Source organism: Pristis pectinata, chromosome 6 (genome assembly GCF_009764475.1).
Source record: "Pristis pectinata isolate sPriPec2 chromosome 6, sPriPec2.1.pri, whole genome shotgun sequence".
Taxonomy (NCBI): Eukaryota; Metazoa; Chordata; class Chondrichthyes; order Rhinopristiformes; family Pristidae; genus Pristis; species Pristis pectinata.
In genome coordinates, this window is record NC_067410.1 from 110363106 (window position 1) to 110376585 (window position 13480).

Below are 13480 nucleotides of genomic sequence, written 5' to 3' on the forward strand. Positions count from 1 at the left end.
ACTGCTGACCCACTAGTTAAGTTGGAATGTTAAGTACGTTAACTGCCTTTGTTTCAGTTAATGGACCATTCCGATATGTCAGATGGTGGCGATACTGGGTGTAATTAACATCGAGGTGAAGGCTTGGTCTGAACAATGAAGGGTGATACCTGCCTTTGAAAGCCTTGATTATAACTCAATTATACTAAGACAAGAGGTGTGATAGCTGTCTCGGGATCTCTACAGCTTGACCGAACCTCGTGGCGCCGTTTGCATGGGATGTGCGTGACAATTCCTGTATAAATGTCTGTCTGCCCTTTGCACGGGGAGAACTCGGGAAGCGACTCTTAGTGAGTGCTGAAGAGAATTCTCCTAGCGGTGCATTGCTAATAAAGGTATTTGTTCGAATTGACCTCGTGGCACTGTGTTACTTACAGCGGACAGAAGGGGAAAATTAATTTCGAGACAACACCCCCATCTGGTTCCAACTGCCATACACCTCTCCTCTAATGCTTCCCATTCTCATCTCCTTTATTTATCCGAGTCCAGCCTTTGTGTTCCTTGGTCCGTCTGTTTTTCCTTCCTTTTTCCTCTCCCTCTGTCTGCCTCCCATCTACCAATCATCTGCCAGTCTCCCAACTCCACCCCCGCTCCACTCCCCTAACTGCCTGCTATCTTACACCCCTCCTCAGTCCACCATACACCCCTCCTCAGTCCACCATACACCCCTCCTCAGTCCACCAACCACCTCAGAGTCCTGTCTTATCCTTCCCCTTCTCCTCTTTATACTGACCACCTCCCCTCTCCACTCCCAGTCCTGATGCAGGGTTTCGACCCGAAACGTCGACAATTCCTCCTCCCCACCACCCCCCTCCCCACAGACGAACCGCGACCCGCTGAGTTCCTCCCGCAGATTGTGTGTTGCTCTATTCCCATGGCTAGACATATGGAGATCTCAAATGGATAATGTTGGTAAATTGGCCTTTATTATGGGAGGATTTGAATAAGGATGTCTTTACCCAGTTACTCAAGCATTTGATCTTCACGAGGTAGATAAGATAAGATTTCTTTATTAGTCACATGTACATTGAAACACACAGTGAAATGCATCTTTTGCGTAGAGTGTCCTGGGGGCAGCCCGCAAGTGTCGTCACGCTTCCAGCACCACATAGCACGCCCCACAACTTCCTAACCTGTACGTCTTTTGGATGTGGGAGGAACCGGAGCACCCGGAGGAAACCCACGCAGACACGGGGAGAACATACAAACTCCTTACAGACAGTGGCTGGAATTGAACCTGGGTCACTGGCACTGTAATAGTGTTACGCTAACTGCTACACTACCGTAGCTGCCCGGTAGTGTATATACAAAGATTATGTATAGCTTTGGTTTCCTTGATTAAAAAGGATGTACTTGCCATAGAAGATTCACCAGACTGGTTCAAGGGATGGAGGGTTAGCTTGATGAGAGATTGAGTAGACTGGGTCTGACTCTTTGCTCCAGATTCCAGCATCTGCAGTCTCTTGTGTCTCTGACCATGAACAACCCCTTAACACTAACCCTACATTATTCCCATTTTTAATTCTCCCTACATTCTCACCAACATCCTCCAGATTCTACCACTCAAATGCACAGGATCACAAGAGGCTGCAGAGGGTTGTAGACCCAGCCTGCTCCATCAGGGGCACAACCCTCCCCACCATCGAGGACATCTTCAAGAGGCGGCGCCTCAAGAAGGCAGCATCCATCACTAAGGACCTTCACCACCCAGGACATGCCCTCTTCTCGTTACTACCATCAGGGAGGAGGTACAGGAGCCTGAAAACCCACACTCAATGATTTAGGAACAGCTTCTTCCCTCTGCCATCAGATTTCTGAACGGTCCATGAACCATGAACACTACCTCGCTATTGCTTTCTCTTTTGCACTAATTATTTATTCTGCAATTTATAGATTTTTATCTGTACTGCTGCCGCAAAACAACAGATTTTGTGTCATATGTCAGTGATAATAAACCTCATTCTGATTCGCTGTGGGGATCTACAGAGCCTGATTAACCTACCAACCTGCATTTCTTTGGGATCTGGGGAGAAATTGGAGCACCCAGAGGAAATCTATATGGCCACAGGGAGAACGTGCAAACTCCACACAGACAGCACCGGAGGTCAGGGTTGAACCCAGGTCTCTCCCCATCATTGGTAGTATCTACAGGAGGCGCTGCCTCAAGAAGGCAACATCCATCATCAAAGATCCCCACCATCCGGGCCATGCCATCTTCTCACAGTTCCCATCGGGCAGGAGGTACAGAAGCCTGAAATCCCACATCACCAGGTTCAGGAACAGCTACTTCCCTTCAACCATTCGGTTCTGAACCAACCAGCACAACCTTAATCACTACCTCAGTGTAGTAACACTATACCACTTTGCACTAAAATGGACTTTTTTTTTGTTCTACTTGTGGGTTTTTTTGTAGAAATTGTGTTTAATTTATGTTTTTCTTGTGAATGTTGTGTCTCTAATTCTGTGTGCCTGTGATGCTGCTGTAAGCAAGTTTTTCATTGCACCTGTGCACACATGGACTTGTGCATCTGACAATAAACTCAACTTTGACTTTGACGTTAATGCCACCGTTTGTATGTGTAGCCACAACATTATGAATGCCACAATTAATCCATTGCTGTGGGGCGACTAATGAAGATGCAAAGACATTAGAACATAGAACATAGAACACTACAGCACAGTACAGGCCCTTCAGCCCACGATGTTGTGCCGACATTTTATCCTGCTCTAAGATCTATCTAACCCTCCCCTCCCACATAGCCCTCCATTTTTCTATCATTCATGCGGCTATATAAGAGTCTCTTCAATGTCCCTAATGTATCTGCCCTCACAACCGACAGTGCTTTCCATGCACCCACCACTCTCTGTGTAAAAAACTTACCTCTGACATCCCCCTTATACCTTCCTCCAATCACCTTAAGATTATATCCCCTCATGTTAGCCATTGTCACCCTGGGAAAAAGTCTCTGACTGTCCACTCGATCTATGCCTCTTATCATCTTGTACACCTCTATCAAGTCACCTCTCATCCTCCTTCTCTCCAAAGAGAAAAGTCCGAGCTCACTCAACCTATCCTCATAAGACATGCTCTCCAATCCAGTAGCATCCTTGTAAATCTCCTCTGCACCCTCCCTAAAGGTTCCACATCCTTCCTATAATGAGGCGACCAGAACTGAACACAATACTCCGTGTGGTCTAACCAGAGTTCTTATAGAGCTGCAACATCACCTCATGGCTCTCGAAAATACTCCGACTAATGAAGGCCAACATAGCATACACCTTCTTCACAACCTATCAACCTGCGCGGCAACCTTGAGGGGTCTATGGATGTTGACCCCAAGATCCCTCTGTTCCTCCACACTGCTAAGGGTCCTACCATTAACCTTGTATTCGACCTTCAAATTCGATTTCACAAAGTGTATCACTTCACACTTTTCCGGGTTGAACTCCATCTGACCCAGCTCTGCATTCTATGAATATCCTGTTGTAATCTACAGCAACTTTCTACTAGCACAGTAGTGTAGCAGTTGGTGTAAAGCTTTACAGTGCCAGAGACCTGGGTTCAAATCCAGCCACTGTCTGTAAGGAGTTTGTACGTTCTCCCCGTGTCTGCGTGGGTTTCCACCGGGTGTTCCGGTTTCCTCTCACATTCCAAAGACATATGGGTTAGGAAGTTGTGGGCGTGCTATGTTGGCGCCGGAAGCGTGGCAACACTTGCGGGCTGCCCCCAGAACACTCTACGCAAAAAATGCATTTCACTGTGTGTTTCGATCTACATGTGACTAATAAAGAAATCTTATCCAGTACACCACCAACCTTAGTATCATCTGCAAACTTACTAACCCACCCTTCCACATCCTCATCCAAGTCATTTATAAAAATCACGAAGAGCAGGGTTCCCAGAACAGATCCCTGCGGAACACCACTGGTCACCGACCTCCAGGCAGAATACGCTCCATCTACCACCACCCACTGTCTTCTATGGGCGAGCCAATTCTGAATCCACACAGCCAAGTTTCCCTGGGTCCTATGCCTCCTGACTTTCTGAATGAGCCTTCCATGAGGAGCCAAGGCCTTATTAAAAATTCTGTCTGGATCTCAAGATTCATGGCCAGAAACGGCTTCTTGTGGCAAGTTTAGGGTCATGCTGTTCTCCGTTGTAGACATCGATGTCAACAGCAATTTGCAGACCCTGGCCATTTGGTGGTGATGGGGAGCAGCTTTCTGACATCTTGCCATTACTATTGGTTTATCATTTTCACATGTACTGAGATACAGTGAAAAGCCTTTCTTTTGTGTGCTATCCAGACAGATCATTCCATACATAATTACATCGAAGTAGTAAAAACAGATCAGTACATGGAACTATGATGTTGTGGCCATGACAGAGACTTGGTTGAGAGAGGATAGGAATGGGTGGCTTAATGTTCCAGGTTTCGATGTTTTAGAAAAGATAGAGAGGGAAGTAAAGCGAGGGGGTGGAGTTCTGCTACTTAATCAGGGACAATATCACAGCTGCACTCAGAGGGGACATAATGGAGGGCTCACCCACTGATTCTAAATGGATAGAACTCAAAAATAAGAAGGTAAAATCATACAGAGCCCCAGTAGCCACCGGGACATTGAGGAACAGATATGCAGGTAGATTAGGTAAAGGTGTAAAAACAACAGGGTTGTTGCATTGGGTGACTTCAACTTCCCCAATATAGATTGGGACTTCCTCAGTGCAAGAGGTTTAGATGGGGCAGAATTTGTTAGGTGCATCCAGGAGGGTTTCTTAAATCAATATGTAGATAGCCCAACAAGAGGAGGGACCGTACTGGACCTGGTGTTAGGTAATGAGCCTGGTCAGGTGATGGACCTTTCAGTGGGAGAACAGTTAGGGAACAGTTTTAAGGAAGCTATAGATAAGGATAAGTATGGACCTTGTGGGAGAGTATTAAATTGGAGCAGGGGCAATTTAGAGTATTAAATTGGAGCAAGGCCAATTTACGAGAACATTAGGCAGGAACTAGGGAAAATTAGTTAGGAACAGCTGTTTTTGGGCAAGTCCACATCTGACATATGGAGAGTGTTTAAAAACCAACTGCACAGAGTATAGGACAGGGATGTTCTGGTAAAAAGGAAGGACAAGGATGGCAAGCTAACAAGAAAAGTTGTGAATTTAGTCCAAAAAGAAAAAGGAAGCGTATTTAAGGTTTAGGAAGCTAAGATCAACAGAGCACTTGAGGATTATAAAGAAGCCAGAAAAGAACTCACAAAGGGAATTCGGACAGCCAGGAGGCGCCATGAAAAGTCCTTGGCAAGTAGGATTAAAGAGAATCCTAAGGCATTCTATAGGTACATCAAGAGCAAGAGGATAACTAGGGAGAGGGTAGGACCACTCAAGGATGAAGGAGGGAACATGTAGTTGGAGGTGAAAGATGTGGATGAGGTCCTAAATGGGTACCTTGCTTCAGTATTTACTAAGGAGAAGGATGTGCAGGACAGGGAAGATCAGTGTGGAGCGTGCTAATATGCTGGGGCATTTTGAGATAACGAAGGAGGTAGTGTTGGGTCTCTTGAAGAACATTAAGGTGGATAAGTCCTCAGGGCCTGATGCGATATACCCAGGTTATTGAGAAAGGCAAGAGATGAGATTGCTGGGGCCTTGACTAAGATCTTAGTGTCCTCTCTAGCCACAGGCGAGGTCCTGGAGGACTGGTGAGTAGCTAATGTTCTTCCATTATTCGAGAAGGGAAATAGGGATAATCCTGGAAACTATAGACTGGTGAGTCTCAAAGGTAGGAAAGTTATGGGAGAGGATACTTAGGGATAGGATTTATGAGTATTTGGAAAACAGTAGCCTAATTAGGGACAGTCAGCATGCCTTTGTGCAGGGCAAGTCGTGCCTCACTAACTTGATGGAGTTTTTCGAGGAGGTGACGAAGGTGATCGATGAAGAGAGAGCTGTGGATGTTGACTGCATGGATTTTTGTAAGGCATAAACCGCAATCCTTAACCTGTTGACCAATCAAGAACCTATCAATCTCTACCTTAAATACACCCAATGACTTGGCCTTCACAGCCCTCTGTGGCAACCAGTTCCACAGATTCACCGCCCTCAGGCTGAAGAAATTCCTCCACATCTCAGTTTTAAAGGGACGTCCCTTCATTCTGAGGCTGTGCCCTCAGACCCTAGACTCTCCCACTGATGGAAACATCCTCTCCACGTCCACTCTATCCAGGCCTTTCAGTATGCAGTAGTAGATCCCCCCTCATCCTTCTGGACTCCATTGAGTACAGACCCAGGGCCATCAAACACTCCTCCTAGGTTAAGCCTTTCATTCCCAGGATCATTCTTGTGAACCTCTTCTGGACCCTCTCCAGGGCCAGCACATCCTTCCTTAGATACGGGGCCCAAAATTGCTCACAATATTCAAATGCGGTCTGACCAACGCCTTATAAAGCCTCAGCAGTACATCTTTGCTTTAACATTCTAGTCATCTCAAAATGAATGCGAACATTGCATTTCACATCCTTACGACCGACTCAACCTGCAAGTTAAACTTAAGGGAATCCTGAACTAGGACTCCCTTAACTGCAACAGTATTGCAGTTACAGAGAAAGTGTAGTGCAGGTAGACAAATAAAGTGCAAGGGCGACGACGAGGTAGGTTGGGAGATCAAGAGTTCATCTTTTAGCGCATGACAGCTCCGTTCAAGAGTCCTGATGTCTTTTCGCCCAATTTTGCAACTAAGAGGTGGTATCAATCAACTTGACACCCGTCAAACTCACGGGCATCCCACTGCCATTTTATCTGAATCTCCTTCCAGATGTGGCAGAGACCAGAAAGTTATCCAACAGAGCAAACAACTCACCGTCCTCCACTTCCACTTGAAGGTCAGCGGCTGGTTGGATTAGAACTGGGGGCTTCCGCATATTCTGGCGGGCTGCAGAGAGAGAAAATCACCAGTCAGGAGTCAGCAGCTTGGCAACTGATCCATTGACCTGACATATGACAATACGAACGTAAGAAGCTGCAGGAGTAGTGGGCTCTGTCCAACACATCACGGGCTCATCCCTCCCCGCCATCGGGAGTATCTACAGGAGGTGCTACCTCAAGAAGGCAACATCCATCATCAATGATCCCCACCATCCGGGCCGTGCCCTCTTCTCGCAGCTCCCATCGGGCAGGAGGTACAGAAGCCTGAAGTCCCACACCACCAGGTTCAGGAACAGCTACTTCCCTTCAACTATTTGCTACAGTTTAGTAACATGATGACCACTTTGCACTTAAATTGACCTTGTTTTTTTTTGTTCTAATTGTGTTTTCTTGTAAAAATTGTGTGTAATTTATGTTTAGAACATAGAACACTACAGCAAAGTACAGGCCCTTTGGCCCACAATTTTGTGCCGACATTTTATCCTGCTCTAAGATCCAACACTAATTTACGTTTTTTGAACATAATTTATGTTTAGTTTATGTCTTACTTGTGAATGTTGTGTATCTGATGCTCTGTGCCTGTGATGCTGCTGCAAGTAAGTTTTTCATTGCACCTGTGCACACATGGACTTGTGCAGATAACAATAAACTTGACTTTGACCTATTACAAGACAGGAGACTATTCAGTGACTAAATCCATGCTGGCTCCCAGCGGTGTAATCCCACCAATCCCATTCTCCTCATTTTCCTGTACACTTGCTACTGTCTTTCTCACGGCCATCAACTCACCTATGATTTCTTCTGCCACCTCCATACCACCAAGTGGTGATTTACAGCAGCCAATTAACCCACCACTTGCACATCATTGGGATGTGGGAGGAAACCGGAGCACCGGTGGGAAACCCACGCGGTCACAGAGAAACCGTGCAAACTCCACACAGACAGCACGGAGCTCAGGAATCTGCGTCATTGTAGAATTGCCGGCTACTCAGCAGTACAGCCGAACTGGGACTCCATGTCCATCAAAGTACTGCAAAACTCAGCATATATATTGCACCCGGGTATAAATTGCTCACCCTCCGCCCCCGCATTGGGGAATTTAACCTTCAGCAACTTTTCATAAAGAATCCACTGTGCATGTGAGTGAGAGCTGTCCAGAGCTGCAAGCAGTGCGCAGTTCACAGGGTGAAGCAAAGGGTCAAGGTTATGTCCTGACCCACAGTTTGGGGTGGAGGTTGAGCAGGGTGTAAGGCAAACCTTCCCCTATCGAGGCAGCAGGAGTGGATACTCCCCGGAGAATTATACACAGGGCAGGTCTGAGGGAAGGAGGGAGACACAGGAGACAGCAGACACTGGAATCTGGAGCTACAAACAATGTACAGGAGGAAACTCAGCAGGTCGAGCAGCATCTGTGGGGGGACAAGAATTGGTATTGGTATTGGTTTATTATTGTCACTTGTACCGAGGTACAGTGAAAAAACTTGTCTTACAAACCGATCGTACAGGTCAATTCATTACACAGTGCAGTTACATTGAGTTAGTACAGAGTGCATTGAGGTAGTATGGGTAAAAACAATAACATGTACAGAGTAAAGTGTCACAGCTACAGAGAAAGTCCAGTGCAATAAGGTGCAAGGTCACAAACAAGGTAGATCGTGAGGTCCATAGTCCATTTCGTCATATAAGGGAACTGTTCAATAATCTTATTACAGTGGGGTAGAAGCTGTCCATAAGTCTGGTGACCCAGGTGGGTGGAGTCTTTGATTATGCTGGCTGCTTCGCCAAGACAGTGAGAGGTAAAGACAGAGTCCAAGGAGGGAGGCTGGTGTCCGTGATGCGCTGGGCTGTGTCCACAACTCTCTGCAGCTTCTTGCGGTCCTGGGCAGAGCAGTTGCCTGTACAAAGCCGATACATCCAGATAGGATGCTTTCTATGGTGCATCGATAAAAATTGGTGAGAGTCAAAGGGGACAAACCGAATTTCTTTAGCCTCCTGAGGCGCTGGTGAGCTTTCTTGGCCGTGGCATCTACGTGATTCGACCAGGACAGGCTGTTGGTGATGTTCACTCCCAGGCTGAAGGGCATCCCTGCTGTGTTCCTGTATGACTCTGTATCTCTCCATGGCCCTCCCTCACTCACTCCCCTCAGTCTCCACTAACTGCCCTCCCACCAATCCTTCTCCCTCTTGTCCCCCTGACTCCCACTCTCTCTTTCCCATACACACCCTCTCCATTACATCCTTCCCCTCCACCTGCTCCTAACCCAAACACCACCCCGCCATCCAACCACCTCATCAGGGTACGCCTGTTCCATCTCAGGTTGAGGGAGAGCAGGAGTCCGTGCTTTTACCTGTCTTCCTGACCTCCAATTGGACGTATTGTGAGGGTGAGGAGGCTCACTACACTGAGGTGTCAGGAAGGAACAGAAGGGTGCTGAGCCATAAGACCATAAGACATAGGAGCAGAATTAGGCCATTCAGCCCATCGAGTCTGCTCCGCCATTGGATCATGACTGATTCTTTTTTCAACCCCTTTCTCCTGCCTTCTCCCCATAACCCTCAACCCCCTGACCAGTCAAGGACCTATCAATCTCTGCCTTATATACACCCAATGACTTGGCCTCCACAGCCCTCTGTGGCAATGAATTCCACAGATTCCTCCTCATCTCAGTTCTAAAGGGACGTCCCTTTACTCTGAGGCTGTGGCCTCGGATCCTAGACTCTCCTACTGATGGATACGTCCTCTCCATGTCCACTCTCGCCAGGCCAGTATTTGGTAGGTCCCCTCATCCTTCTGACTTCCATTGAGTACAGGCCCAGAGACATCAAATGCGCCTCATACGTTAACCCTTTCATTCCTAGGATCATTCTTGTGAACCTCCTCTGGACCCTCTCCAGGGCCAGCACATCTTTCCTTAGATACGGGGCCCAAAATTGCTCACAATATTCCAAATGTGGTCTGACCAACGCCTTATAAAGCCTCAGCAGTACATCTTTGCTTTTATGTCCTAGCCCGCTCAAAATGAATGCTAACATCCTCACTACCGACTCAACCTGCAAGTTAAGGATGCTTGGTGGGCAATCCAGTGTCTGAGGCAACTTGGCAGGGTGTCTGCATCCCAGTTAAAGGTGAGACCCACACTTTGGGAAGGACTGTGCACACATAGGTGAGTCGGTTTGCACCCCCTCATTGGATCCTTCAGAAAATTCCCAGTAAGTTGACTTTGACACTGGATTTTACAGCAGTAAAGGGGAAAGCGCTTTTACCTGCAGTGGTGACGCAGAGTGTCCTTGTCAGGTTGAAGGTCCGCCCTCTTCGTGTCGCAGTCACGACGCAGGTGAAATTTTCCTTCGTGGTACTGCCTGACGATGTTGAACCTCAACTGTCCATTAACCTCACTCAGCAAGGAGTAAGGGTCAGTCCTACTGCCCTTCTAGGTGATGGAGAGAGAGGTCATCACAATTTGCAGCACGACAACACCAGACAATAGGAGCAGGAGTAGGCCCCTCAAGCCTGCCCCACCGTTCTATATGATCGTGGCTGATCTTCACTGGCCTCAACCCCTCTTCTGTGCCAGTTCCCCACAACTCTGAATCTTTCAAATATTCATCTATCTCCACCTTACATATATCAAACGATCTGGCCTCCTCCACTCTCGGAGAGAAGACATTTCTATGCACCTCAGTGTTAAATGACCGGCCTCTTACTTTATAGCTGTGTGCCCCTTGTGTGTGACTCTCTCACATGAAAACATCTCAACACCTACCCTGCCAAACTTGCTCGGGATCTTCTATGTTTGAATAAGGTCACTCCTCGTTCTTCTAAATCCCAAGAAATACAGACCTAGACTGTCCTGCCTCTCTTGATAGGACAAACCTCTCATCCCAGGAACGTGCCTGGTGAATATCCTCTGGACTGCTTCCTGCCTCCATTCAGGACCATAACTGTGCTCAGCGCTCCAGGTGTGAACTCACCCACACCCTGTACAACTGGAACGCAACCTCCCCATTCTTAAACTCCAACTCCTTTCGCAATGAAGACTAACATGCTGTTTACCTTCTTAACTACTTGTTGGACCTGCCTGCTAACTTTCTGTGAGTCATGCACTAGAGCGCTGAGATCCCTCTGAGCTTCACTCACATGCTCTTATTCACCATCCCTCTCCATTTAGATAATAATCTGCCTTTTGAGTCCTCTTACCGAAGTGCATGACCTCACACGTCCCCAAATTAAGATCCATTTGCCAGTAGCCCAATCACTCTACCCGTCAATGTAGAACATAGAACAGTACAGCACAGGCCCTTCAGCCCACAGTGTTGTGCCGAACTAATTAAACTAGAAATTAAATGCCTAATCCCTCCATTCTCTGCATATTCATGTGCCTATCTAAGTCTCTTAAAAGCCTCTGTCGTATTCGGCTCCACCACCACCCCTGGTAGCACATTCCACTCTCTATGTAAAATACCTGCCCCGCACATCTCCTTTGAACTTTCCCCCTCTCATCTTAAGTGCATGCCCTCTGGTATTAGACATTTCGACCCTGGGAAAAAGATACCGGCTGTCTATTCTGTCTATGCCTCTCATAATCGTGTAGACTTCTGTCAGGTCTCCCCTCAGCTTCCACCCCTCCGGAGAAAACAACCCAAGTTTGTCCAGCCTCTCCTTCTAGCTCATGCCCTCTAATCCAGGCAGCATCCTGGTGAACCTCTTCTGCACCCTCTCCAAAGCCTCCACATCCTTCCCATAATGGGGCGAACAGAACTGAATGCAATACTCCAGATGCAGCCTAACTAGAGTTTTATAAAGCTGCAACATAACTTCCTGACTCTTGAACTCACTGCCTCCACTGTATACCTACTTTACTGTCCTATCAACCTGTGCAGCCACTTTCAGGGTGCTATGGACTTGGACCCCAAGGTCCCTCTGTGCATCAGTGCTTCTAAGCATCCTGCCATTAACTGTCTACTGTCCCTTTACGTTTGATCTCCCAAAGTGCAACACCTTACATTCAGCCCTTCAAGCCTGCCCCATCATTCCAAATGATCATGGCTATTCATTCACCTCAAGACCACCTCTGCATTCCCTCTCTATACCCTTTGATATCTTTTGCACTTACAGGTTGTACCCAGGTTACAGATGCCTGACTTATGGACATCCCTGCATACAAACGAGCTCCCACAACATTATTAAATTCAAAAGTCTGACGTATGTGCACACGTTCGTTCCTATGAATAGCAGAACTAACTTCATCTCTCTCTCCACTTTTAGTAATTGTCCTTTCTTATAAATCTTATGTGTTTTTGATACATTCATTACATGGAGGTATGGTTACAATGTCAAGTGATTTTTGTGTATCTTCTGACTTAGGGCAAAATTGACTTAAGGACATCTGTGCCAATGAAGCCCGATCTTTACCTGGGTTAAAAACACTCAGTGATTTGGCCTCCTCAGCATTTTGTGGAAGAGAATTTTACAGATTCACCTTCTGAGTGAAGAGATCTCTCCTCACGTCAGTCCCTGTAACCTGACAGTGTGATCACACTAATCGTAACCCAGTCATCGCTCATTCATCCCAAGTTCTACACAGGAAGGGTTTTGAATTAAACACTCCCGATTGTTCATACCCAATACCAGGCAATCGATGAGTTGACCAATGCAGTGAAGAAGTCGCTAGTGTCTGGACATGCTTGGTAGCTTATATCACCAATGTAAAGCTCGACAGGATAGACCATTTCGTGGCTGCTGGGACATTTGTCGGGTCCCTTCTGGATAACGAGGAGCGATACTGACACCTTGACACAACCCGAGGCATTTCTGGGATGGGAGATACAGGGAAGAAGACGCAGAAGATAACGTTAATTCAGGACTTTCTCTCCCAACACATACGTGTTTCTAAATGAGTTTCGACAACATCCCTCCCTCCAATGTTGACCAGGGTCCCAAATACACATCATTCAGCCAGCTTTCATCTTCCAGGAACAGAGCTACCTGACTGAGTCAGTAGCCCCCTCCTGCATGGAGTTACAGGTTCAAGCCCCGCTCTAGGAGATAACGATCAGGGAAGATTTCCTTTGACTCTACTAGAAGATTTGGAAAAGGGCAAGTATTCAGACTAAACTTTCAGCAAGTTACTCGGTAACTGTGGAGAGAGAAACAGGGGATAATGTTTTAGGTCCAAGACCTTTCAAATAGTCTTTGACCTGAAACTTGGATTGTTTCTCTTTCCATAGATGCTGCCTGACCTGCTGAGTATTTCCAGCAATTTTATATTTTACGTCATATTTTCAGTTTTTATTCCAGATTTTTAGCATTCACAGCTCTTTTTTAATTTTCACTTCAGGGTTACAATCTCTCAAGAGAAATAAAAGTGAGGGATTAAATTCCCTGGGCTCACACATAAGATAGAGAGAGTGGGAGATATTGTTCTTTATTTATTCAATTATTCGGGACTCGGGTAAATTGGTTTATCATTGTCACATGTACCGAGGTACAGTGAAAAACTTTGTTTTGCATGCCAT

The 13480-nt window shown here is 46.6% G+C and overlaps 1 protein-coding gene across 1 annotated transcript in view; it reads right to left on the minus strand.

Moving 5' to 3' along the window:
• The window catches only part of LOC127571913 (interleukin-1 receptor accessory protein-like), a 58613-nt gene that overhangs the window by 14626 nt on the left and 30507 nt on the right, over positions 1-13480 (minus strand). Inside the window, 3 exon segments of the mRNA XM_052018660.1 lie at positions 6900-6971; positions 10229-10324; positions 12667-12776. Of these exon segments, the coding sequence (XP_051874620.1) occupies positions 6900-6971; positions 10229-10324; positions 12667-12776 (278 nt within the window).